The following is a 27,777-nucleotide window of genomic DNA, read 5'->3' on the forward strand; positions in this document are numbered from 1 at the left end:
GTCCAACTCTTTGCGACCCCAAGGACTATGATGTTCATGGAATTCCCCAGGACAGAATAGTGGAGTGGGTAGCCTTTCCCTCCTCCAGGGGATCTTCCCAATCCAGGAATCTAACCCAGGTCTTGTTGATTTTGTACATAATAGTTTTTACTTTCCTCCTCTGCTCCCTTTCCTCCCTGCCCTCTCCCTACTGACTCGTTCTCTGTATCTGTTAACCTGCTTCTTTTTTATATTCACTAGTTTGTTGTACTTTACAGATTCCACACTTAAGTGATATCATACAGTATTTGTCTTTCTCTGTCTAAATTATTTCACTTAGCCTAATACTCTCCAACAAAGGTCCGTCTAGTTCAAGGCTATGGTTTTTCCAGTGGTCATGTATGGATATGAGAGTTGGACTGTGAAGAAAGCTGGGCGCCGAAGAATTGATGCTTTTGAACTGTGGTGTTGGAGAAGACTCTTGAGAGCCCCTTAGACTGCAAGGAGATCCAACCAGTCCATTCTGAAGGAGATCAGCCCTGGGATTTCTTTGGAAGGAATGATGCTAAAGCTGAAACTCCAGTTCTCTGGCCACCTCATGCAAAGAGTTGACTCATTGGAAAAGACTCTGATGCTGGGAGGGATTGGGGGCAGGAGGAGAAGGGGATGACAGAGGATGAGATGGCTGGACAGCATCACCGACTTGATGGACATGAGTTTGAGTGAACTCCAGGAGTTGGTGATGGACAGGGAGGGCTGGCGAGCTGAGATTCATGGGGTTGCAAAGAGTTGGACACGACTGAGCAACTGAACTGACCTGAATACTCTCCAAGTCCATCCTGTGCTGTGCTTAGTCGCTCAGTCATGTCTGACTCTTTGTGACCCCATGGACTGTAGCCTGCCAGGCCTCTGTCCATGGGGATTCTCCAGGCAAGAATAGTGGAGTGGGTTGCCGTGCCCTCCTCCAGGGGATCTTCCCCACGCAGGGATTGAACCAAGGTCTCCTACATTGCAGGAGGATTCTTTACTGTCTGAGCCACCAGGGAATCCCAGAGTCCAAGTCCATCCATGTTGTTGCAAATGGCAAAATTGCATTCTTTTATGAGTAATATTTCATTGTATATATGTGCCACATCTTTATCCATTCATCTGTTGATGAACACGTAGGCTGCTTCAGTATCTTAACTTTTGTAAATAATGGTGTTATGAACACTGGGGTGCAGGTGTCTTTGAATTACTGTTTTTGTTTTTCTCAAATATGTACCCAGGAGTGGAACTGCTGGATCATACGGTAGAGAGGACTCACTTTTAATTCATTTATTTCCAGTGGACCCTCAGCACTCATGACAGCCCTGTTACACTTCCCTAATCTGTTAACACACCTATTCATCTGTTCTCAAACTCCCAGTATCTCCTCCCATATCCACTCTTTTGCTGCTGATGACCTCATACTCTATTTCACTGAGAAAAGCAAAGTGATCAGAAGAAAAGTTTCACATGCCACCACAACCTCGTGTACCAACCTCCCTGCATCTACCTGCCTTCTTCTCACTGGGCAGACCATCCGTGCTCCACGGTATCTTAGATCAGCTCTCCCCGGCCTGCTAATGGCATTGCTCAATCAATTCTCCCTCTCTTTTACTTCATCAGTTTTGCCCTCTCTACGGGATTATTCCCACTGGCAAGCAAGCATGCCTTAATTCAGCCCATTTAATATCCTGTCTTGACCGCACATCCCCTTCTAGTTACAGCCTTTTTACTCTGTTCATCTTTCCAGCTAAACTCCTTGAAAGACTTGTCTGTATTCATTTGCACCAATTTCTCTCACTCCATTTTCTCTTGATCCTTCTCTTCTCAGGCTTCATCCCTACTGCTTCAGCAAAACAGTCATGTCAGAGTCACCAGTGACCTCCGGTTGCTAAACCTAGTGGTCTTATCTCAGTCATCACCTTACTGACTAAACAGCAGCGCCTGATTCAGCCAATCAGCCTTTCCTGCTTGACGCACTCTCTTCGTCTGGCTTCTGGGCACCACATCCTCCTTCTGGTTGCCTCCTACTTACTGACTCAGTCCCTTTGGTGGTTTGGCTTCATCTTGGAGACACGATGACATTGGAATGCCCCAGGACTCCATCCTTAGACCTCTTTCCTTTTTAATCTACACTCACTCTGTGGGTGGATGAGTATCATAGCTTTGAATTGCCCTCCATAGGGTTTATACATTTACGCAAATAGTCATTATTCACTCAAGGACAATCCAAATTAATTTAGTTCCAAATGTTTTTCTTAACTGGGAATTTTTCAGTGATTCATGGAGAGCTTGCCTATAGTCAAGGTAGCAGATGTGGCATCACATTGTAATAATTTTCTGATCATGGGATAAAGAGAGACTGTATGCAACAAAACAAAACAAAACCAAGGATATTCTGCAACAAATATCTCAGTGAGAATGTTTAAAAATTAAATTGTGTTTTCTGCTGTCAGCTTCTTAGACTGTGGCTTTAGAGCTTCTGATGTTCATACTTAAGATAAGCCTCCAGCAATTAGAATGCAACGATGGTAAAGCTAAAATATCCCCCTTCTTGTGATTACTGGGTTATAGTTTCTCCATTGGGTGTTATGTGTTTGATTAAAAAAGGCAAGTGGCACTGACACACTTCTTATTATAGGAAAAAAAAATTCATGTCACTTACCAGTATGGGGAGCTTAGCAACATGGGGAAGCCACATTTATGTGATGGCGTCCTTTGATCCTTAAGTCTGAGATGGTTAATTAAGATGAAGCGAACAGTGTTGCTTGTGTATCTTTGCTGTTTTTAAATCACTGATCTTTGTCATCTGTAGGTTTTTACAGAATGAAATTCTTATGCTATCGAGTGTGAAACAAATCTTATCAAGACTTTACGACTAAACAGCTTGTATGAAGAAATTAAAAGATAGTGTGAAATAAATGGGGCTTTTGTAAGAATCCTGCCAAATGCTTTTGTAGCCATTTTTCTCTGCTTAGTCAGGGAACAAGGAGGGAGGAGGAAATTATGGTGAAAAAGTCTTATGAGAAAGTGGAGAAGGTGAAAACGCATCTTTTTCATCAGTGTATTATGTTTCAGGGCTGCCTAGTATATCGTTTTCACCTGGAAAACAAAAACTTAGTGACTTTGAGAAGAGCTGATTCAACAATTAATCAATATAATCAGTGTAGATAATTGATCTGGCCTCTTGAGGACCCAAAGTTAATTATCTATAAATTACCTACACTGTTGCCAAATCACCCTTTGAGTTTGACTTTCACAGAAACATTCTATGTCTTGAGATTGTCCTATTGTATTATTTGTAAGAATTGACATTTCAAATGTATCTCTGCTGAGCACTATGTCTGAGTGCCATTGTGCTTTAGAATGTGCAGATGTGAGATGTGTGCTAAGATCCAGTTGGGCCTGGTATTCTTTGTAAGCTATGATTTATAAATTAATAAGACTGATCCTGGAACTTCCCTCATGGTGTTGGGCTAAGACTCTGTGCTACCAATGCAGGGGGCCCAGGTTTGATCCCTGGGCAGGCAACTAGATCGCACATGCCTCAACTAAGAGTTCGCATGCTGCAACTAAAAAAAATCCCCAAAACGCATGCTGCTACTAAGACCTAGTGCAGCCAAACAAATTAATAATTAATTTTCAAAAGTAAGACTGATCCAATAGTTTGCAACTTTGAGACAGACTCCCTAAGAATAAGCTCATGTACCCTAGATAATTGTGGAATTTGTGAAAAGATAATAAATGCTCGTCTTTTACTGGGAACGCATTATGGTAGAATGCCTTTTGTGGCCTCATTCAGAGTTGAAGGGAAAAAGCATGATCTGGGGTATTAAACTTTTCTCTGCTCATTTCAGTAATTGGCTTAGACATGAAGGCTTCAGACGCCACTTCCATGACACAGTTTTCTCCTTGGCCGTTTTCTTGGCAGGTTCCGGAGGGAAAAGTGGTAGTTCTCAATTTCCGATTCATAGACCTGGAGAGTGACAACCTGTGTCGTTATGACTTTGTGGATGTGTACAATGGCCACGCCAACGGCCAGCGCATCGGGCGCTTCTGCGGCACGTTCCGGCCTGGAGCCCTCGTGTCCAGCAGCAACAAGATGATGGTGCAGATGATTTCCGACGCCAACACAGCTGGGAATGGCTTCATGGCCATGTTCTCTGCTGCGGAACCAAATGAAAGAGGTATTGTTCCCACATTACAGCAATAATAAGGGCCCATAGTTACTGAATGCCTCCTTTATGTCAGGCACTGTTCTAGGCACTTAATCCAAAGTTTAAGAGCAATTCTTCTCAAACAGAGAGCTAATAAATACCACCAAATCATCAAAGTGTTAGTTACTCAGTCATATTCGACTCTTTGCGACCCCATGGACTATAGCCCACCATGCTTCTCTGTCCATGGAATTCCCCAGGCAAGAATACTGGAGTGGGTTGCCATTCCCTTCTCCAAAGGATCTTCCCTACCCAGGGATTGAACCTGGTCTCTGGCATTGCAGGCAGATTTTTTACCGCTGAGCCCACCAAACCATCAAGAGACCATTAAAAAAAATCAGTCTTGCCAATGGGCAGGGATGGACTGGGCGTTTGGGGTTAGCAGATGCAGACTGTTACATATAGAATGGTTAAACAACAAGTCCCACTGTATGGCACAGGGAATTATATTCATGTATTCTGAGATAAACCATATACAAAAATCAGTATTTGTTTAAAGCCCATATATATTCTTATAAAATTCAAATGTAGAAATTCATGGAGTAAAAAATGTGAAACCTTGCATACATATAGAGACTTTTCGCCCCATGGTAATCCCCTCTTAGAAACAGCCATGCATGGCTGGTGGGTCCCATACATGGTTTGTGCACTTACTTATTAGTTTGTACTTTTGCAATAACTTTTAAAATGTGTAAGTGGGATCATGCTTTCATATTGTTTCACAGCTTTTTCTTTTTGCTTCGCCCTACAAGTTGGAGTAGTTTCACATCAGTACATGTGATCTCCCAAGGGTAGAAACCTCCGTCCTTGGAAGACAGCTGCAATGGCCAAGATCTGCAGCCTTCTGCCTAAAGGCACTGCCTAATCTTTTCTTGCCTTGGACTGTAGCTCAGCCTTGAGATATTAGAGTACAGAATCTGGGGCTGACAGAGCAGCCAGAACACTTGGGAGGAAATCCTGGCTGGGAGCTTCTGAAGAACTGAGGCACAAAATATACATATAAAATCCACCCAAATCTTTGGCTAACAGCTAAACTCTGCATATATGGAGGAGAGCCCAGGTGGCCTGGCACAAAAGCATCATCTGGAATATGAAGAAACTGATCCAAGATACAGCTGCTGCCCATTAGCAGGGTGACAGACTTCGAGCTTGGATCTAGCCAAGTTGAATGCCTCCCAGAACAAAAATCACTTTTCATTGGAACACAGTAGAATCTAGAGACTTTATAGCGTATCATAATGTATATACATATACATAATGTATGCATATATACATATACACATGTATATACTTTATATTGTATTCATAATGTCCAGTATCTAATCATATGATGAAACCAGGAAAGTGTGTCTCTATACAACAAAAAAAGCAGTCAATAAAAATTGACCCCCAGGGCTTCCCTGGTGGCTCAGTGATAAAGAATCAGCTTGCCAACACAGGAGATACAGGTTTAATCCCTGATCCGGGGAGATCCCACATGCTATAAAGCAGCTAAGCCTATGCACCACAACTGTTAAGCCTATGCTCTAGAGCCCAGGAGTTACAGTTACTGAGCCCACGTGCCGTAACTACTGAAGCCCATGCACCCTACAGCCTGTGCTCAACAACGAGAGAAGTTACCACAGTGAGAAGCCGGCACACCGCAACTAGAGAGTAGCCCCCGCTCACCACAACCCTGCTCACCACAACAAGAGCAAAGCCAGTGCAGCGACAAAGACCAGCACGGCCAAAGATAAGTAAATAAACTGACCTGCAGCTAGCCCAGGGGTTACCATTAGCAGACAAGCATTTTAAAGCGGCTATTATACATTTGTTTAAAGACTTAAAGGAAAATATATGTGTAAAAAAACAAACTGAGAGTCTCAGAAAAGAATACAATGGTAATGCTAGAGCTGAAAGATAGAGACTATGGAATTCTGAAATTTATCTGAGGGACTTATAAGTAGATTGGAGATGGTAGAAGAAAAATGCAGTGGTTTTGATTAGAACTGATTCAATCTGAAGACCCAGTAGGAAAAAGAGGAAAAAATGACAGCCTTGGAGACTAGTGAGACAATCTCAGGTGGTCTAACATATATGTAATTTGTGTCCCAGAGGAAAAAGAGAGTGATAAAAGTGCAGAAAAAAGGAATCTCAAGAAATAATGGCTTGGAGCCACCCAAATTTAGTGAAGAATATCAATTTACAGAGCTAGGAAGGTCAACAAACCCCAAATGAGATGTGTAGAAAATGAAGCCATACCTGGACACATCATGATTAAAGAAATCAGAAGATAAAGAGAAAATCTTAAAATCAATCAGATAAAACCCAAATTACATATAGAAAAACAATGGTATGAAGGATGGCTTTCTTTTAATCAGAAACAGTGGAGGCCAGAAGGCAGTGGAACAGCATCAACCCAGAATTCTATAACCAGACTTTAAAAATGAAAGTGAAATAAAGACATTTTCAGATAAACAACCATGTCACAAGAAATACTGAAGGAAGTTTCTTAAATTGAAGAGAAGTGGCCCCGCAGGGTAACCAAAAGGTAATAGAAGGATTGAAGGCCACTGGAAATGGTAAATATAGCAGACTATGTGTTATTTTATTTTTTTTTTCTCTTCATTTCTTTACCATCTGTCTGTTCAAAACAAAACAAAAAGCTTACGTGCGTATTGTGGCAAGTATAATATATGATATAATATATATAACAACAATGGGACAAAGGATGGAGAAGCAAGTGGAAATATACAACACATGAAGAAACATTCTGTTAACCCTAAAAGGCTGTGATAAGTTAGAGACGCATATTGCAGTCCCTAGAGAATCCATTAAAAATGCCTTTTTTGTGTTAACTAAAAGCCAAAAGATTAAAATAAATACCAGAATTATTTAACTGCCACAAAGAGGGCAGGAAAGGAAGAAGAGATGGAACAAGAGAAAGGTGTGACAAATAGAACAAAATAGTAATTGGCACACTCAATCCAAGCATATCAATAAATACATTAAATATAGAGGATTAAGTACTCCAATTAGAAGACAGTAAGTATTAGAATGGGTTAAAAAGCAAAGCCCAACCATATTGTCTACAAAAAAGCACTTGAAATATGAAGACAAAACAGGCTAAACATAAAAAGATGGAAAAATATGTACCATGCAAACTTCATTAAAGTGAAAACTAATGCTTATAAAAAGATAATTTTATATAGATAGCCTAAAGAATAGGAAAAACATTTGCAAAAATACCTCATAACAGACTTGTATTCAGAATATATAAAGAACTTATATAACTCAACAGTAAAAAGATAAAGATCCCAATAAATATAAAAATGGGCAAACAGTTGAACTTTTACTTTCCAGAAGAAGATACACAAATGATTCATAAGTGCATGAAAAATTGTTCAGTGTCATTAGTTAACAGGGAAATGCAAATTAAAAACACAATGAGATACCGTTACATACCCACCAGGTTGGGTTAAAAAAAAACAAACTGACAACACTTAATGGTGGCAAAGATGTGATGCAGCCAAAGTTCTCATCCCTTGAGAGGCATAAAATAGTAAAACCACTTGGGGAAATATTTTGGTAGTTTCTTAAGAAGTTAAACATCTACATCTACTCTTGGCCCAGCAATTGCATTCCTGGGTATTTATATAAGAGAAATGAAAATACAAGTCCACCAAGAGATTTGTACAAAAATGTTCATAACATCTTCATTCACAGTAGCCCAGACTGGAAGCAACCCAAATGGATATCAACGGGAGAATGGGTGAACAAATTATTGTTTCCACACCCCAGACTACTACTCAGCAATGTCAAGGAACAAGCTACCAATACACACAGCAATGCATCTCAGACATTGTGCCAGGCAAGAGAAGTCAAACACAGAAAAGGAACACCATATGATTCCATTTATATGAAGCTCTAGAATAAAACTAACCTACAGTGGAATCTTTCAGAAAAGTGATGTGGAGATCCAGCAAATTGACTAGTGAAGGATACAGAAATTTTGGATACATACATCGTAGGAGTGTGGCTCACACAGGTGTAACCATTTTTCAATTTTTTACAGCTAAGACTTGTGCATTTCAAAGTATCGAATTTACCTCCCTCAAACCTATAAAGTAATAATAATAATCATAGTGCAAGTGGTGGGCATTGGCTAGCTATATTGATAGAATAGTAGAATGATGGGATTTCCCTGGTGGTCCAGTGGTTAAGACTCCACACACTCCCAGTGCAGGGGCCTGGATTCAATCTCTGGCTGGGGAAGCAAGGGTCCCCATGCCACACAGCATGGCCAAAAAGGATAAATAAAAATAAAAGGACATTTTAAAAAATAATAGTAGAATGATGATACTTGTTGAAACTGGACGAATACATAGAGATTCATTATATTGTCTGTTTGCTTTGCATATGCTTGAAGTTTTCCATAAACAAAAAGTTGTAGAAGTTATTCCAACCTCAATTTTTATAATACATTGTCTTCAATTTAAAGAATCTTTTTAAGAATGATTAGCTTCTGTGTCAAATATTTTGTTAAAGTGTATGAATTAGTTTCAGTTTTTCTTTGTTGGTTAAATCCAAGTAAAATTAAATTAAAACTTGTATTGAAATATCTTTCTAAAATTATTTCAATTAACCCTTTGGTTCATATGCATAGAGATATCTGAAATGCGTTTGTCACATACTTATTGTGGTTAGTTTTAAGTGGTGGGATTTGAGGGAATCTTACCCCAAGTTCAATACCTCCCCACCCCCCACAGGGAATAAGCAGCTTTGCTAAGAGTCTAGATGTGTCCAGGAAACCCAGTTCAGTCCCAGGGAAGTGAGGCTAATATTTGCACAGGCCAGGAAGCTAGCATTGCAGAATATTCTCTTGAAAACCAAGTTTGAAACCAAACCTTCATCCTTAGTATCCTCACTATCAGAACTACTGCTGAGTCTGGCTCTGGTGAAACTTCCGGAACCTCCTAGTGAAATAATGAGATTTGTGCCTAAAGGGAGACCCTTCAGCACGGCTGAGTCTGGGCTCTATGTTAGGTTAGGCTCTGGGGTGGGAGAGACAGAGGAATGGGTGGGGGGTGGTCTCATCCCCCAACACAAGGCCATCTCAGTGTGCAGGCGAGGGAGGAACCGAGGGTTGGGGACAGAGGGCAGCAGAGGGACGCAGGGTGAAGAAGCACAGCCCCTGTCGAACCATGCAGGCCTGTGCTATGTGGTGTGAGGGCGCCGCCAACAGCCCCTTCTGAGGCTCCTGGCGGCTAGCCATCCTGGTTCTGTTCTGACGTCATTCAGAGCAGAAGTGCGCATGCCCGGCACCAAGTACAGAGGCATGGTTAGCTGCGAGGCGCGGAGCCACCCCACGCGACGCCTGTACCTGTTAATCCGGCAGACTTTTCTGAAGCAGTCACTTTTCTCAGACCAGGAGAGAGCTTGCCCGATATCAGGCCCATCTAGAAATCAATCCTACCTTTAATGCTCTTCTGTATCGCTGACAGTGTTATAAACATATATTGTTTTGACAAAATTATTCCTGAAAATTGTGAAAGATTTATAAACAGTTTACTCGTAATAAGAGTTGTCTATAATAACTCATTCAGACTTTGTCCATGGACCTGAATGCCTTATTAATAAATACCTCTGCCTTGAGTTCTTAAATGTATAGATTTGGTTGAGCCTTCGTGGTGTTTGAATGAGCAACAGCCCAAATGTTTTGTCTCATCCAAAAAATGGGGAAAAGAAAAGAGTCTAAGCCCTCATTTCTCTCCTTCACTGTCTTATGCTGGTGTGATCTGTCAGGTAACCTCGAGATCATTCTGTGTGTGCGTATGTGTGTGTGTGTTTAAAGGAGACCGTACAACCATTTTTAAGGGAAGAACTAAGAGCATCTGCTACTGCCTTTGTTATACTATCAATATTCCAAGTTCCTATTTCCATATGGTTGCATTGCCATACACGTGGACTTTTTTTCATTTTTAATAACTTCAGGTGATCAGTATTGTGGAGGCCTCCTTGAAAGACCTTCCGGCTCTTTCAAAACCCCCAACTGGCCAGACCGTGATTACCCTGCAGGAGTCGCTTGTGTGTGGCACATCGTAGCCCCGAAGAATCAGGTGAGGTTCCCTGAAAACATGAAGAAAGTATGCATGTGTGAATTGCCCAGTGTGGACTGTTAAAGATAACAGGCGAGGAAGGCCCTGCTGGACACAGCATTTCTTCACGCAGAGACCCAGGTTAAAGCTGCCTTTGTGCTCTTTGACTTGCAAAGTCATGGATTTAACTTCCCATTAGAGAATTACAATTTTCAACAGGTTTCAAATACAAACAGCCTGCAAATCCCACATGAGGTTGTTTAAACACTGTGGAAGGTGTTATAAGCATGGGTTTATGAGCAGCAGTGACCAACTTGCAGGAGGACAGCAAAGCTCCAAGTTTATGTACACCTCAGGTTACCATCTGCTCACAGAGCATCATGTCCTGGTAACAGCCCTCCAAATCGCCAAATCCAGAACAGCCAGAATGCTTCACTTCAGCCAAGCCAGTGCAAGCACATCACATCATCTTTTCTAAGAACAAGGTCTCTGACATGAAAACTGCTGTGCTCCATGGTGCTTTTTCTTTTTCTTCTTTTGGTTGTTGTTTAAAATTTGTGCAGGTTCCCCACAAAACTATTCATTGCTCTAAAACAATCAACAGAGATCTAGTTTTCCAGTGTTTACTAGTTTGTGGTTATATAAATTTTTACTCTTTCTGGGGACCACTTTCAGATATTAATTTCAGGACAGAACTTAGCATGAGAATAAACCAACTCTTTGCTATAGAATTTTGAAAATAACTTTTAAAAATTATTATTATGGGAAATATTATAGACTTTAATCCAAACACGGTATGGTGAATATTACGATATTGTTAAAAAATTTTTTTCTAACTTGATCTTTTGTTTACACAAATACTATTTGCCATATATTCATTTCCTTAGTGGAAATTATTCAGGCAAATATACTATGCAAGTCAGTGATTTGAGTGCACACACACACACACACATACTTTGATCATGATCCTAAAACTCAGTTTTATGTTTAAATGAAAAATTTACTCATTTATTTGATAATAAAGGATTCTGTAAATCTATTGAACATTTTATAGTTTAATATAACATTTAAAAATTAAATTTATCCAACATTTAAGCTATTATGTGATTCTTGAGATTGTATTGATCATTTTTCCTCTTTGTGTCATTTGTAAATATGTTAGATTAAGTGACTTTCATTTAATTATACTTGCAGATTACAATTTAGCATCTTTTCCCCAAGTTTTTCTCTTTATTTAAATTACGTTTAGATTTAATTTATTTAATTTTTGGCTTTAGCCAATTGAGTCTCTAGTCATAGTTGTAATGTCTGAAGTCAGTGGAAACTGTCCAAATGAGAAAAATAATATGAGAAAATTAAGTCAAGTAATTTCTATGTAAATCTTTGGGCATTTTCTTCTATTAAAAGACATCTTTTTAAAAAATCATAGCTTTCCACTTTATCCTCCTTATTTTTATTTTCTCTCCCAAAATTTGTAACCAATTTCTAAGTAGAAAAAGTTCAGCCAATTTTTTAGTAACCTGGAATGCATTTTATTTCTGACCAATGAAAAGTTACAGGGCCCAAAGGGGAAATATTTTAATGTAACTTAAAGCAGTGTTGAGTATGAATAAGCTATTATTCACCCTTTCCCGGTGCTTTTGAAAAGTGGATAAATGTGTGGATATGCAGCAATCATGTTCAAAGCCAAACTTTCCTTTTATGTCTCTTTGTGATGTCACTGGTGTTACAACTTCACCCACATTACTGTCCAAGTCTTCGCTAGCTAACGGCTAATAGCATCGTGACTGTCCTAACATGAGTTAACACCTATTATCTTCCGTAAGCATTAGGGAGGGTTGCCTGCCCACCCTGGAAGAATAGGGACCAGTCTCTGGGTGCCATGGGTATTTATGAACCCAGTGAGACTTCCTTTGATTCATACGGTAGAGGTACTCTCGAAAGATCTGCTTTTATAAGGGGAATGATTGCTTTTAAATCAAAACTTCCTATTGACTTGAGTATTTTAGGACACTATTGTTGGTACCAGTGCCAAAAAAAAGTAAAACACTTCAGAAATCTAACACTGACTTTGTGCATTCATGCTTCTATGCAGCCTCTTCAAAAATCAACCAGATCACCAAGCACACTGTGCTTGGCAGACACAGTCTTAAAAACATACTTCCAGAAGACATCAGAGTCAGTTCCCACCTCCCTGAACCTCTGGTCCTGAAGAATTTGAGTTCTTTGCATGTGATGGGAATATTAGTCTCCTTCCCTTGAGGTAGAACTGCTGTGTCCACCCATCTCAGACAACCAAACACGAACACAAGCACCACATCCCAACATACACTACCTCGGGGGACATTGTAGGTAATACTTTTTATTTCTATTAGTTTTCCTCTAGAGAAGAATGAAGCTGGTATATAGCCCCAATTTCCACTCCAATACAAACCCAATTTAAGTCTTAATACAGATTGCTAGGATTATGTAGTGTTTCTGTACTTTCTTAGCTGTAAGTGAACAGAGTTCCCATGTTTAAGATCCTAAATCGGTAACCTTAAAAATGCATTCTAATATACAGTTGTTGTTTAATCACTGAGTCGTGTCTGGCTCTTTGCGACCCTGTGGTCTATAGCCCACCAGGCTCTTCTGTCCATGGGATTCTGTAAGTGCAGACAGATACTGTTTTACTCCACTTATACGAGGTACCTAGAATAATCAAATTATAGAGTCAGAAAGTATATTGGTAGATGCCAGGGGCTAGCGGTGGGGGAGGAAGAATGGGGACTTGGAGTTTAATGGGGACAGAGTTTCAATTTAGGAAGGTGAAATATTCAGGAGATGGATGACGGTGAGAGTTGAACAACAACGTGAATGTAAGTGCCACTATATGTCCATGGAATTCTCCAGGCCAGAATATTGGAGTGGGTAGCCTTTCCCTTCTCCAGCAGATCGTCCCGAACCAGGAATCAAACCAGGGTCTCCTGCATTGCAGGTGGGTTCTTTACCAACTGAGCTATCAGGGAAGCGTGATTAAAATTGTACATTTTATATTATGGGACTTTTACCACAATTTAAAAAAACAGTAAAAAAAGATCCTAACTAGGGTTGATCTGGGCTTAAAGTGATCTTTTGAAATAATTAAAAATGAAAGCAAGAGAATATGTTGTTAACTAAAGAAGAAGTTTGAAAACGATAAGAAAAAATTTAAACAAGGTAAATACATTTTTTTTTAGGAAGGAAAAACACAGTACCCTTACAAACCTGAGGAGAGGAAGAATTCTGTTTGAGGTTATTCTGCACTACCCCTTTGACCCTTCTAATGTTGTGCTTTCACTAAAGCTTATAGAATTAAAGTTTGAGAAATTTGATGTTGAGCGTGATAACTACTGCCGGTACGATTACGTGGCTGTGTTTAACGGTGGGGAGATCAACGACGCTGAAAGAATTGGAAAGTATTGTGGCGACAGCCCCCCTGCGTAAGTAGCACCTGTTTTATTTTAGGGGCTCTAAACTTGTTTCTTATAAAATTGCCTGATTATTTTTTAATATATTTGTTAAGCATGTCTTTCTGTATTCGGCTACGTCAGGTCTTTGTTGCAGCACGCGGGATCTTTGTTCTGTTGTACACACGGACTCTCTAGTTGTGGCAAGTGCGCTTCAGTAGTTGTGGCACACAGACTCAGTAGTTGGGGCGTATGGGGTTAGTTGCTCTGCTGCTTGTGGGATCTTAGTTTCCCAACCAGAGATTGAACCCAAGTCCCCTGCATTGCAAGGGGGAGTCTTAACCATGGGACCAGCAGGGACGTCCCCTAAAATTGTCCAATTATATTGTATTTTCTGGAAGATGTTGTGTTGTTTTGTTCACAGATTCTTGGGTTCCTTCCCAGTGGAGTCCCACACAGCAACAACACAAAGAATAGCCAACCCAGAGAGCAAGGCAGCGTTAACAAGAGAGAGGCTGCCATCTATGGGGTTGCATAGAGTCAGACACGACTGAAGCGACTTAGCAGCAGCAGCAGCAGCAGCAGCAGAGAGGCCTGGGCAGCTGAATAGATACACAGAAGCAGAGTTGGTGATGCCCCAGGCGCAGATGCTGAGCCAGAGACCTGGAAACCTCACTGCCCTGCGAGGGGAGCTCCAGTGTCATAGCAGAATGAGGAAAATTCGAAGGAAAAATTTGGGGGCTGTTTACTGAGAATCCAGATGAGGAAACCTGGAAGCTTAGGCTAGCTGGATGCAGATGATTTTACCTGATCAGAGGCCTGTCCTGGACCTTTGGGAGCTTTATGCTTCCTCACATGGTTGCCCAAATTCTCGTTGAATAAGCCCTAGTAGCTCAGACTGTAAAAAATTCACATGCAATCCGGGAGACCTGGGTTCGATCCCTGGGTTGGGAAGATCCCCTGGAGGAGGGCATGGCAACCAACTCCAGTATTCTTACCTGGAGAATCCCATGGACAGAGGGGCCTGGTGGGCTGTAGTCCATGGGGTCACAAGAGTTGGACATGACTTAGCGACTAAACTACATATCACACCTTCGCATACAATACTGGTAAAGGTAGCAGTTTAAATGACTACTGCTTGCCTGCAAATCACCATTGTGCTAATTTAAATAGTCTTTCTAAAAAAAAAGTCTTTCTTAAAAAAAAGTCTTTCTTAAAAAAAAAGCCTTTCTTACCCTGTTCTTCAACCTAATGAGAGTATCTGCATCACTTGATCTTAGTGAATTTCTGTGATTTCCCATAGGCACATTAGAATTAAAGCACAGCATTTTCTTTCTTTTTTTTTAATTTATTTTTATTTCTTTGGCTGTGCCGGGTCTCAGTTGTGGCATTCGAACTCCTAGTTGCAGCCTGTGGAATCTAGTTCTCTGGCCATGGATCAAACCTGCCCCCTCTCCCTCGACCCCCCAGGCATCGGGAACATGGTGTCTTAGCCAGTGGACCACTAGGAAAGTCCCAAGTTACTTTCCAGTTTAGATTCATTTATATTTATTAAGTTTGATAATATTAAGAATTTGAATACGTACAAGTTAGTAGTAATTTAAACGTGTATGTAATCAGTCGCTCAGTCATGTCTGACTCTTTGTGACCCCATGGACTGTAGCGCCCGCCAGGCTCCTCTGTCCATCGGATTTTCTAGGGAAGAATACTGGAGTGGGTTGCCATTACTTTCAGAATTACTGTACACAGATTTGGCTTTGGAGATGGCTATGTGACACCAATGTGGTTGAATTAATTTTCTTTACCCCCACCCCAAGGGAGATAATAAGGAAAATTGGCTGGTTTTGGCCTTGGCTTCTGGTGAAAGAAAGGAAAAATAGTCTCTGATGGGAATTCTTAACCAAAAACTAGTCCACATGTGGATTTGAGGTTATAATTTACACTACCTGACTATTCCCCAAAAAATGCAGTCAGAAACTTAAAGAATTTCCAAGTTGTGAGTGCCCACATGGTATGACAGAGGAAAACACAAATCCTCGCTGAAAGAATGCATCTTAACATAGGCTTTAAGAATTCCTATAAATAAAGTTTCAAGAAATACAAGTACTAATCAAAAAAATCATGAAACATGAAGAAAAAGCCAACATAAACCATCAGCAGCAGAAACAAGCTATAATCAGACCTACAGAGGCCTGATTATAGTAATCAGTAAAAATATAGTACAATTAAAACATACATATTTTAATTTTATATTAAATATAAATTAAATATATTAATTAAATATTAACTACATAATTACTATATATAGTAAAATATAGTAAAATTATGAGATACAGAATGTAAAATAAGTATGTGCAAAGAAATTCATGTAAAATATGTTACTTAGAGCCTTTAAGGTACAGACTGTTGAAAATGAGTAAGAACCAAGAGACTTTTAGAAATGATCAAATAGATTTAACAAAGAGTCTAACAGAATTTCCAGAACTGAGATATATAATAATTTAAACAAGAACATTAATACATATGTTAAATAGTTGATATGACATAGTTCAAGAAAGGATTTAAGATGAGAAATAGGCACGAAGTGATTACCTGGAACATGGCTCAAAGAGACAGATGGAAAATATGAAAAAGAGGTTAAGATTTATAGAAGCTAGAGTGAAGGAACCTAATATACATTAACCAAGGTTCCATAAGAAAAAATACAGAATGTAGGAAATTTAATGTTTGAAGAAATACTAGCTGAGCAATTTCCAAAATGGAGGAGAGATATCAATGATCAAATATGAGAAGTCAATAAAGCCTAAGCAATATATATTTTAATAGATCCATGCCTGCATGTATTATAGTAAAACCACAAAAAAGCAAAGAAGGATGTTAAAAACATCCAGGAAGAAAAGACAGATTATCACAAAGAGCCTAACAACTGACTTCTCCGTAGCAACAGTGAAAGTTAGATCTTAGAAAAATATTTTCAAAATGCTAACACAAAATAACTGTCACTCTAGAATTAGTTCAGTTCAGTCTCTCAATCGTGTCTGACTCTTTGCGACCCCATGAATCGCAGCACACCAGGCCTCCCTGTCCATCACCATCTCCGGAAGCTCACTCAGACTCACGTCCATTGAGTTCGTGATGCCATCCAGCCATCTCATCCTCGGTCGTCCCTTTCTCCTCCTGCTCCCAATCCCTCCCAGCAGCAGAATCTTTTCCAATGAGTCAGCTCTTCGCATGAGGTGGCCAAAGTACTGGAGTTTTTCAGCTTCAGCATCATTCCTTCCAAAGAAATCCCAGAGCTAATCTCCTTCAGAATGGACTGGTTGGATCTCCTTGCAGTCCAAGGGACTCTCAAGAGTCTTCTCCAACACCACAGTTCAAAAGCATCAATTCTTCGGCACTCAGCCTTCTTCACAGTCCAACTCTCACATTTATACATGACCACAGGAAAAACCATAGCCTTGCCTAGACGGACCTTAGTCGGCAAAGTAATGTCTCTGCTTTTGAATAGACTATCTAAGTTGGTCATAACTTTTCTTCCAAGGAGTAAGCGTCTTTTAATTTCATGGCTGCAGTCACCATCTGCAGTGATTTTGGAGCCCCCAAAAATAAAGTCTGACACTCTAGAATTAATTACCCAGAAAACCTTCTCTTTTGTGAATGTGGGTGAAATACAGACATTTTTAGTTGAATAAGAGCTGAGACAGTTTACTACCAACAAATCCAAACTGAAGAAACTGCATTATAACTTTAAATCAGGCAGAAAGGTAATGACCACAGAATAAAAGACTGAAATGCAGGAACCAGCACTGAGCAAAGATATTGGATATAGAGTTGAAGGATTCTCAGGTCTCTGTATTGTTTGAGAATCGGGTGAAGATATTGTGAAACTTTATAATATGCCAAAGTAAGTATGGATGGTAAATTGAGGTAACCTCTTAAAAAAAGTAGAAATGAAGGTTGTAAACCAACAGGCTTGGTCTAATGGATAAATAGAGAACACTTCAGGACTTCGCTGGTGGTCCAGTTGTTAAGACTCCACGGTCCCAATGCAGGCACCACAGCAGTTTGATCCCTGATCAGGGAACAGTTCTGAAGGAGAAGACCTGGCAGGAAGATTTAACCTACCACGATGGAACAAGGTCAGAAAGCTGTTGTAATTCAAGCCAGTGTGGTTTTAACAGAGAGGTAGAAAAATTGACTAATGAAAACACCAGAGAAGCCAGAAACACACCCACGTGTCTCTGCAGAGTGGGCACATTCGAGTCCCACAGGTCAGCAGCCAGAGATTGGTCCTGTTGAGAATGGAGGCAGGGACCATTTTTGTTTCCATGGGGAAATGAATTGTGTTCATATCTATGTCACACAAAAGCCAATTACAGATGGGTTACAGGTGGAACTTAAATGAGAAGTTTAAATGAGAATTTCTGCTCATCAAAACACACCTTAAAGGGAGAGAAAGAGAAGGCACAAAACCGAAACAGATGTTTGTAAAATATTTGATATACTTGACAAAGACCTAGGTCTAGGTTCCAGAACATATCAAGAAATTCTTAAAAGTGAATAAGGAAAAAGGAACAACTCATTAAGAAAAATGGGCAAAGGACATGAAAAGGCATTCCCAGAAGAAGAAAGCTGCACAGTGAATACATCTTTGAGAAGAATGTAAATTGGTACAGTCACTTTGGAAATCAGTTTGGCAAGATCTACTAAAATTGAACACGAGCTTGTATCCTTTAACCTGGTGTAGAGTGTATACCCTAACCTTCTGGTGTGTCCACTAACGACGCTTTTGTCCTCGTGCGTCACAGGACATAAAAGTGTTCTCTTTAATGTTGTTTGTTCCGGAGGGAGAGTAAACAGTTTATCAACAAGAGAATAGTCAGATTCTGTTGCAGTTCACACACTATAGCTATGAACATAGTGGATAAATCTCACAGTTGTAATGTTGAGGGTGAGAAAAAAAAAAAACAGAAAAAGACACACTATACGCTTTCATTTATATGAAGTTTAAAAGCATACAAACCTGTAGGTTATATGGATTCATGATACAGACCGTTGCTGTTCAGCCACTCAGTCGTGTCCAACTCTGCGGCCCCATGAACTGCAGCACACCAGGCTTCCATGTCCTTCACGATCACCCAGAGTTTTCTCAAACTCACATCCATTGAGTCAGTGATGCCATCCAACCATCTCCTCCTCTGTCACCCCCTTCTCCTCCTGCCCTCAGACTTTTCCAGGATCAGAGTCTCTTGCAACAAGTCGGCTCTTCACATCAGGGGGCCAAAGTATTGGAGCTTCAGCATCAGTCCTTCCAATGAATATCCAGGGTTGATTTCCTTTAGGATTGACTAGTTTGATCTCCTTGCTGTCCAAGGGACTCTCAAGAGTCTTCTCCAACATTGCAGTTCAAAAGCATCAATTCTTTGACACTCAGCCTTCTTTATGGTCCAGCTCTCACATCCATATATAACTACTGGACAAACCATAGCTTATATAAGTAAATCTGTAGATAAAGGAAGGGAAAGAAGGAGCACAAACTCAGGGTAGTGGTTGCCTCCACTGAGGGTGGGTGGAGGCGATGGGGGCGCTGTTGAGCATCCCTGGCCTCCTGAGAAGTTTGCCTGGAAGAGCTGGACTGCCTGCCCACCAACTAGCATGTGGACCAGAGGACTGTCTCCCCACAGTCAGAGTACTTCTGGGGTGGGGCAGTACAGAAAGTGAGAAAACCCATTTGGGGAACTTTTCCCCTGTTAGATGTGTGACTAGGAGGAGGGGTGTTGTGACTGGCAGGACATCACCAGCATCCCTGTGCCTGATTCAACGCAGTATCAGTACCATTGGATTCAGTTCAGTTCAGATGGTACTATATATACCCCAGCCATGTGGTGGGCATGATGTTAGGGACCTGGAACTCCAAGATTAATAAAAGATACGGAGGTGAGTAGCAGGAGGGGTGGAAACAAGGCAGACAGGTAAATTGGTAATGAAAAGTCTTGGGTGGATTTCTGACAAGGAGTCCTTTGGTCCAGTAGGGACAAGTGGTGGGGAGGTTGGGGGAAATTATGCTTCTTGAAGCTGAGTCTTGAAGGAAGAGTGGAAGTTAGATACAGAAAAGAGGATTCGTTCCAAGCAGAGTTTGGTTGTAAAGATACACAGAGGAGATGGGTGCTGTTCTGGAGCCTACACCTTGAGTGGGAGAGAGAGAGGAGGCTGAGAGTGGAGTTGGACTCCACATCGTGCAGACATGGGGGCCCTCCCCGTGCGGGTGGGGAAAATGACCGGACTGGTGCCCCTAGAACCCCCTCCTAGACAAGAGCAAGGGGGAGACTGTGGCAGTGGTCCAGGTCAAGACAAGGAGGTAGGGAAGGGTGGTAGAGATGAAGACGAGGAGGTGGGTCAAGAAATATGGTGGTTGGTTGGCTGCAGACAGTTCTCATAGCCAGTTCTGTAAGACAGCAGTCAGCATCCTTCATCCAGTCCTGGGATTTGCTAGTGGGGAGTGGGCACACATGAGATATCCCCTTGCCTTTCGAGTGATTCGCAACATTAATTTGCAAATGCAACACTTGGCCCTCAGTACATTTATGGCACTGCAGTTCTGTCACATTCATACTAAAGCTCAGTAGCAGCATAGCTGAAATATGTCTTGGTGACAAAAATACTCTTCCTTGAGAAAATTCAGCTTCCAGTATAGTGCTTCCAAGATTAGTTCATACAAGAGGCAGTGAATGATCACTATAATTATAACATCGTGCCCATAAGGCTGGCTTGGTTGGATCTTCAGGTTTTCTTTGCTGCTTGCAAGAAGTGCTTTTTGTAATTTTATCATCTAAACAAGGTTAGCATGTCTTATTTGTAATTGTAGTTGAGAACTGTGTTTCATGCACGCTGTGTTTATTTCATGGAATATTTTTCAGAAGCAGGATTAAATATTCGCGTTTGTGGCTTGATGCTCAGAAGCATTATTTAAATGACCTTGGTCCCATTTTTGTGACTGGAAGGCAAAATGGAGGTGTCAGAGCTCGTTCTTAGGTTTGGTTCATCCCTTGGCTCGGAAGGCAATAACCTTCAGGACAGAGAAGACCCTGCCCTGTTTCTCCCTGGTGGTCAAACCTAGATCTACCTTCCCCTCCACGCTTCCAACTCAAAGTAGCTGATAGGTGAAGGAAAACAAGAGTTGCCTCATTTATTTATTGTCCAAGATGCCTAAGAAGTGGTTCGGCTGAGAAGATGCCTCAAAAAAGGAGTTTAGACAAACCACCAATTAATTTGGTTAAATAACTTTAATTTTTTCCACTTCTGAATTAGTTTTAAAATGAAATTAGCCAAACAGCATTTTTAAACCATTGTTTAAATAACAATAGCAAAAGATCAGATGAAACTACCATCTTTTATAACATAGTTATCCCCTAAGATTTAAGTAAGGGAGCTTCTGAGCCTCAGTAATTATCGCCACTAAATCTTTAGTCCCAACTAACAAGCACGCCCCTAAGATTGCTTTAAAATTAGATTCTTAATGAGGTTGTTCCTGACCACCAAAACAATCACTTTCTCTTTCTCCTTAAGAGCATTTTGCTACCCAGATTATAAACAGAAAGGTTTCCATTTCAGGCACGCATGAGAACTCTTACTAACAATGAAATGAAAGTCCCGTTAAATTCTGCGTGGCTTTCTTATCCCTAGGTGACCACCTCGCTAAGATGATCCCTTTCATAGTGTCTTCACAAGGTGTGGAAATTTGTTCACCAGGTTTCTCCATCTGATTCCCCATGGCCAGCAATCCCTAGCTCCCCAGGCCAGCCGGAACTGAGTCTTAGTTCAAAGAGGCTGTGCGGTTGCTGAGTCAGACCAGACCCTAAACCACTTATGAAGCACCAGCTGCAGCTTCAGTGTTTACATTGTCCCCAGTGGCACCTGGTCCTGGGTTCAAATCCTGACTCTCCTACACACAAGCAGAGGGCCTTGGGCAAATCACTTGAACTCGCTGATCTTCAGTCACCTGTTCCATAAAAAGGGGATAATACATGGTTGTGAAAGCACAATTCAACAGTTTGCAAAAAGCACAGTGCCTAACTGAGCAAACGTTCAGTAAATGTCAGCTATTTGCATGAATATTGAGCAGGTTAAGAATGTCGTCTTTTAACTTTTCGGTTTAAACAGACAGTAATCTATTGTTGGAAATTAAAGGAAAGTTAGTTCTACATTTCAGAGGTGTCCCTTACACTTTTAAATCTACCTATCTATCTATATATATATATTTTTTAAAACATTTTTTTTTCCCTTTTAGGCCAATTGTATCTGAGAGAAACGAACTTCTCATTCAGTTTTTATCAGATTTAAGTTTAACTGCAGATGGATTTATTGGTCACTACAAATTCAGGCCCAAAAAATTGCCGACAACAACTGCACTGCCTGTAACCACCACCTTTCCAGCGACTACAAGTAAGCCTGCTTTGAAATTTCTGCTCAAACTTGAGGAGTATAAGAAAAATTATTCTGAAGTGGGGGGGGGGGAACCTGATTAAGAGGAAAATAATTGAAACTAAAGTAAGTTAAATAAGACAAAAACTTACGTAAGAGAATAATATGATTCCATGAATGAAAGGAAAGTATAAGAAATAAGAATGCTTATAAGATAATTTTAAAATGTTATCCAAGAAAATTATGGTCACTTAAAAATACTAGGAACCCTATTATAAGTAGAGATCATAACAAGCCTAATTTTTCTTTCTTGGCATTTATAAAATCATGGTTTCCTTTTTATTACATAGAACTGTAGTATTTTGGGTTAAAATTTCAGGGCTCTGATTCCTGCCTGTTTTCATTTCTGCCAGTATTTGGACTTTGTTGTAGGGGGTGGGGGGGGGTATGATCCAAAATGTGCCATACAAAATATATTATTTTTTTCAAACTGGAGTAAATCAAACAAAAAATATTCTATGTATTGTAGACACCAGTTGGGGACCTCCGGTCTGGGTATGACCTCAGAAGTCCAAGGGCAACAGAGCGTCCTGTTTCTTGTCTCTACACCCTGTCAGCACAGCCCTCCAGCATTTCAGGCCTCAGATCTCAAAAATCTAAAAGGGAGGAGAAAAAAGTGGGAAGGGGGAATCTAAGGTTAAGACATGAATTGGGCTGAAATTAGCCCAGCTTTCTTGCCCACCATTTTCTGCCAGTTCGCAGAGAGGGCTGTCCTGAGTACAGGCACTTCCAGAAGGGCTAATTTTTCTGAGCACTCTACAAGTGTGCCACCTTGTGGCCCGGAAGTGTACTGCTGCACATAGCAGCAATATTTCTCCGGTTCTCTCAGTGAATCATCTGTCTACACCCATGTGGCTCTCCAGCTTTTATATCCAGTCCTAAACTTTCTCTGAAGTTGCAAACATGAATTTTTAATTATCTCCTACAGGTTTGCAACTGCTATACATTGAAATGAAAATACAGATTTAACTCATTTCTGTCACATTTCTGTCTCATTTCTGCTTCTCCACCTGTTTTCTCAAGCCTGGGCCATGGCATCTGTAGCCACACTCCTAGGGTTCCCTTGACTTCCTCTATCTTAACTCCCCACAGCATGCCCTGCCCCTTCCCCCGACCCCCAACATCGCAGACTGTTTCTTTCCCCCACAGAATTTGTTGTCTACGCCTATGCCTTCCAATACGGTGGCCACATTTAGATGCTTGAAATGTGATTAGTGCAACTAAAGATCTGAATTTTTAACTTCATTAAATTTAAAAAGCCTCCTGTGGCCAGCAGCCAGACCAGAGGACAGCGCAGGGGCCAATCTCCTTCACACTTTGTCCCTGGGGCCTCTCCTTCTAGCTTCATCTTTGGGCTCTACCACCTTGCTCCTTATGCTCTAAGTATTTGGGATTTTATCCTAAGTGTGGAGGAAGCTGTTGGTGGATTTAAGCAAAGTTCAGGATTAGATTCTCACTTAATGTTGAGAATTCATCTCACTCAGATGTTGATGAGACTTTAAACAAGAGCAGGGATAGAATGGTACCATCTGATTTCGTGATGTGGAGGCTGCCGGACACCCTGGCAGGGGTTGTGTGAGCCGAGTGGTTCAGGTAGAAGCTGGACAAGGGTGAGGGGGCGTGTGGAGCGTGGCAAGGAAATGAACACCACGTCCAGCAACTCAGTCTGAGGGTTCAGCCCTGAGGAAGGGAGGTAGAGAGCCTGAGTGTTTGAACGTGGTAAAGCTAAGGGGAAGCAGCTTGCAAAGAGGGAAAACAGAAGGGCGGAGCAAGGGAATAAGTGAGGAGGAAATTTCTGCAAAGATGGCAGGGGCTGGCCTCCAGAGGGTGTGCAGGACAGACCTTAGGCCAGAGGTAGGCAGCCTCCTCTCTTAGGAGAGGAAGGAAGTGAGGGAACAGATGGAGACAGCTCAGAGGTCTGGTGGAGGACATTTTGTTCCGTGATCTTCGTTCTCACCAGAAAATAGGCAAGGTCACCCGCTGAGAACGAGAAGGGAGGTGGGCGCCCTGGGGGTTGTGGGGCAGTTTGTCACTTGGATGAGGGTCTGTCTGTGTTCTCAGCTGTCTGTGAGCAGACACAGAAAGAGAAAAGAGTCTCCTACCGGACTGCTAAAGGGCAGAGGGCAGAGCAGAACAGGAGTGTAAGTGTTGTTAAGAAAGTGACTGAACTAATGGACCATGAAAACTACATGGAGAAGCTAAGGAATTAAGATGGGCCAGGGCGATGGAGTGAGAAATAGGAGAGGGGTCAGTGTATTGAACCTCTAAAGACAGAAAGACTGAGCGACTGAACTGAACTGAAAGGAGAGGAGGTTCTGTTGGATGAAGGATGAGAGATTGGTGATGAGACTTCAGCAGAAGGACATGTGAGCTTGGGACTGAGGGGCTAAGATAGACCAGAGGGAACATCTGAGATGCAGGGGGTGTTGAGGCTACAGAGGGCAGCAGAGAGCAGACAGGAAGATGAAGAGTGTCAGGGTGGGCCACCCACCCAACCACCAGACTAATGTCCTAAGGCCAAGAAGGAGCTGGTTCCAAGTGGTCCGCATAAGAAGATGCTCTTTCATCAGACAAGGAGAACCACTAAGGCACTTAGCTTTGGACTCGGTGAATTAGATAAATTTAGGTCCCCAACTTTTAGAGCAATATTCCCTCTAAATGCTTTCTGAGCTCTTTCTCTATTATATATATATATATATATATATATATATATATATATATATGCTACTATGTATATTTTAACATTAAACTGTGTATATTTTAATATTGTAATACACTTTAGATCCTTTTGGAGATAAGTAGGGATACAAATTAAGAGTAAATTCACAGAAGGGTTAGCAGAACATATCAGAAGGGCAAATTCTTACCCAATATGTACAGCTCTATGACAGTGGTTCTGTTTAGTTCTTCTTAACATGTTGCCACATATAAGGGAATCATTACCAAATGTTTTGCAGTTCAGTTCAGTTCAGTCGCTCAGTCATGTCGAACTCTTTGCAACCCCATGGATCGCATCACGCCAGGCCTCCCTGTCCATCACCATCTCCCAGAGCTCACTCAGACTCACGTCCATTGAGTTCATGATGCCATCCAGCCATCTCATCCTCTGTCATCCCCTTCTCCTCCTGCCCCCAATCCCTCCCAGCATCAGAGTCTTTTCCAATGAGTCAACTCTTCACATGAGGTGGCCAAAGTACTGGAGCTTCAGCTTTAGCATCATTCCTTCCAAAGAAATCCCAGGGTTGATCTCCTTCAGAATGGACTGGTTGGATCTCCTTGCAGTCCAAGGGACTCTCAAGAGTCCTCTCCAACACCACAGTTCAAAAGCATCAATTCTTCGGCACTCAGCCTTCTTCACAGTCCAACTCTCACATCCATACATGACCACAGGAAAAACCATAGCCTTGACTAGACGGACATTAGTCGGCAAAGTAATGTCTCTGCTTTTGAATATGCTATCTAGGTTGGTCATAACTTTTCTTCCAAGGAGTAAGCGTCTTTTAATTTCATGGCTGCAATCACCATCTGCAGTGATTTTGGAGCCCCCCAAATTAAAGTCTCTCACTGTTTCCACTGAAGTGATGGGACCAGATGCCATGATCTTCGTTTTCTGAATGTTGAGCTTTAAGCCAACTTTTTCACTCTCCTCTTTCACTTTCATCAAGAGGCTTTTTAGCTCCTCTTCACTTTCTGCCATAAGAGTGGTATCATCTGCATATCTGAGGTTATTGATATTTCTCCCGGCAATCTTGATTCCAGCGTGTGTTTCTTCCAGTCCAGCGTTTCTCATGATGTACTCTGCATATAAGTTAAATAAGCAGGGTGACAATATACAGCCTTGACATACTCCTTTTCCTATTTGGAACCAGTCTGTTGTTCCATGTCCAGTTCTAACTGTTGCTTCCTGACCTGCATACAGATTCCTCAAGAGGCAGGTCAGGTGGTCTGGTATTCCCATCTCTTTCAGCATTTTCCACAGTTTATTGTGATCCACACAGTCAAAAGCTTTGGTATAGTCAATAAAGTAGAAATAGATGTTTTTCTGGAACTCTCTTGCTTTTTCCATGATCCATCGGATGGATGTTGGCAATTTGATCTCTGGTTCCTCCGCCTTTTCTAAAACCAGCTTGAACATCAGGGAGTTCACGGTTCACGTATTGCTGAAGTCTGGCTTGGAGAATTTTGAGCATTACTTTACTAGCATGTGAGATGAGTGCAATTGTGCGGTAGTTTGAGCATTCTTTGGCATTGCCTTTCTTTGGAATTGGAATGAAAACTGACCTTTTCCAGTCCTGTGGCCCCTGCTGAGTTTTCCAAATTTGCTGGCATATTGAGTGCAGCACTTTCACAGCATCATCTTTCAGGATTTGAAACAGCTCAACTGGGATTCCATCACCTCCACTAGCTTTGTTCATAGTGATGCTTCCTAAGGCCCACTTGACTTCACATTCCAAGATGTCTGGCTCTAGATTAGTGATCACACCATCATGATTATCTGGGTCTTGAAGGTCTTTTTTGTACAGTTCTTCCGTGTATTCTTGCCACCTCTTTTGGAAACATTTTTAATGATGAAAATGAGGATTAAATATTTTCATTTCATTTCATAAGGATTAAATATTATCATCATATCACAGCTTTCCAACCTTGGCACTATTTACATTTTTGGCCAGATAATTCTTTGCTGTTGGGGGCTGTCCTGTTCACTGTGAAATGTTGAGCAGCATCACTGATTATCTACCTGCTAGATGCTGGTATCATCCCCTAGTTGTGACTGCCAACAATATTTCCAGAGTTTAACAAATATCACCTAGTGGGAGAAATCACCCCCAATTGAGAACTACTGTGTTTATCTATTTAGCTGTACTTTTAAATTTGCCTACTTCTCAGTTCTTAAGATCCTTACAGGCAATGACAGGCTCAAAATGTTTTAGTGATGAGTTGCATCTGAGTACAGATACAGCACACTTCATCACATGAGCATTGTTCCCCAAAACCTGTGATGCTAACATTTGGATAATTGTGAATTTCAAATGCACCAAGAAAACTCCCTCCACTCACAGGGGAACCCCATAAGGTTCCTTTGGTGAAGTGAAGAGTTAACCTATATTTCCTGTGTTCTTATTTGTTGTTCTGGGTTTTTGGTAAGCAGGGCACATGAGACTGTATCTATTTTTGGATACAGCATTAGTTATATATAAAGGAAGAAGAGAATAGGGCTAAATTCGGGTTATCTTTGATCTCAGGTTTAAAGCTCAGTAGAGGGCATTGAGTTACCCTGAGGAAATTAAGAGTAGAAGTTGGTAACATGAGGAATATCCTTTGCAGGTTCTTTAATTATTTCATTGCAGTGACAGATTGGGGGCTCAGAGAAATAAATGAGAATTTTAAATTGACTGATTCAGACCTAAACACCAATTATATATGCATTCATTTTCCTGAATCTTATGTATTTCATCTTGGAATGAAGGTTTAAAGCCCACCGTGGCCCTGTGTCAGCAGAAGTGTAGACGGTCGGGGACTCTGGAGAGCAATTATTGCTCAAGCAACTTCGGTAAGAAAGAAAACCGT

General features: G+C 41.2%; 1 protein-coding gene across 1 annotated transcript in view; it reads left to right on the forward strand.

Moving 5' to 3' along the window:
* The window catches only part of PCOLCE2 (procollagen C-endopeptidase enhancer 2), an 84,333-nt gene that overhangs the window by 49,920 nt on the left and 6,636 nt on the right, over positions 1-27,777 (forward strand). Inside the window, exons 3-7 of the mRNA XM_004003284.6 lie at positions 3,938-4,193; positions 10,197-10,321; positions 13,625-13,761; positions 22,016-22,170; positions 27,677-27,760. Coding sequence (XP_004003333.1) covers positions 3,938-4,193; positions 10,197-10,321; positions 13,625-13,761; positions 22,016-22,170; positions 27,677-27,760 — 757 coding nt within the window. The remainder of the gene's footprint in view (positions 1-3,937; positions 4,194-10,196; positions 10,322-13,624; positions 13,762-22,015; positions 22,171-27,676; positions 27,761-27,777) is intronic.

The sequence above is a fragment of the Ovis aries genome, chromosome 1, assembly GCF_016772045.2.
Source record: "Ovis aries strain OAR_USU_Benz2616 breed Rambouillet chromosome 1, ARS-UI_Ramb_v3.0, whole genome shotgun sequence".
In the NCBI taxonomy this organism is placed as follows: Eukaryota; Metazoa; Chordata; class Mammalia; order Artiodactyla; family Bovidae; genus Ovis; species Ovis aries.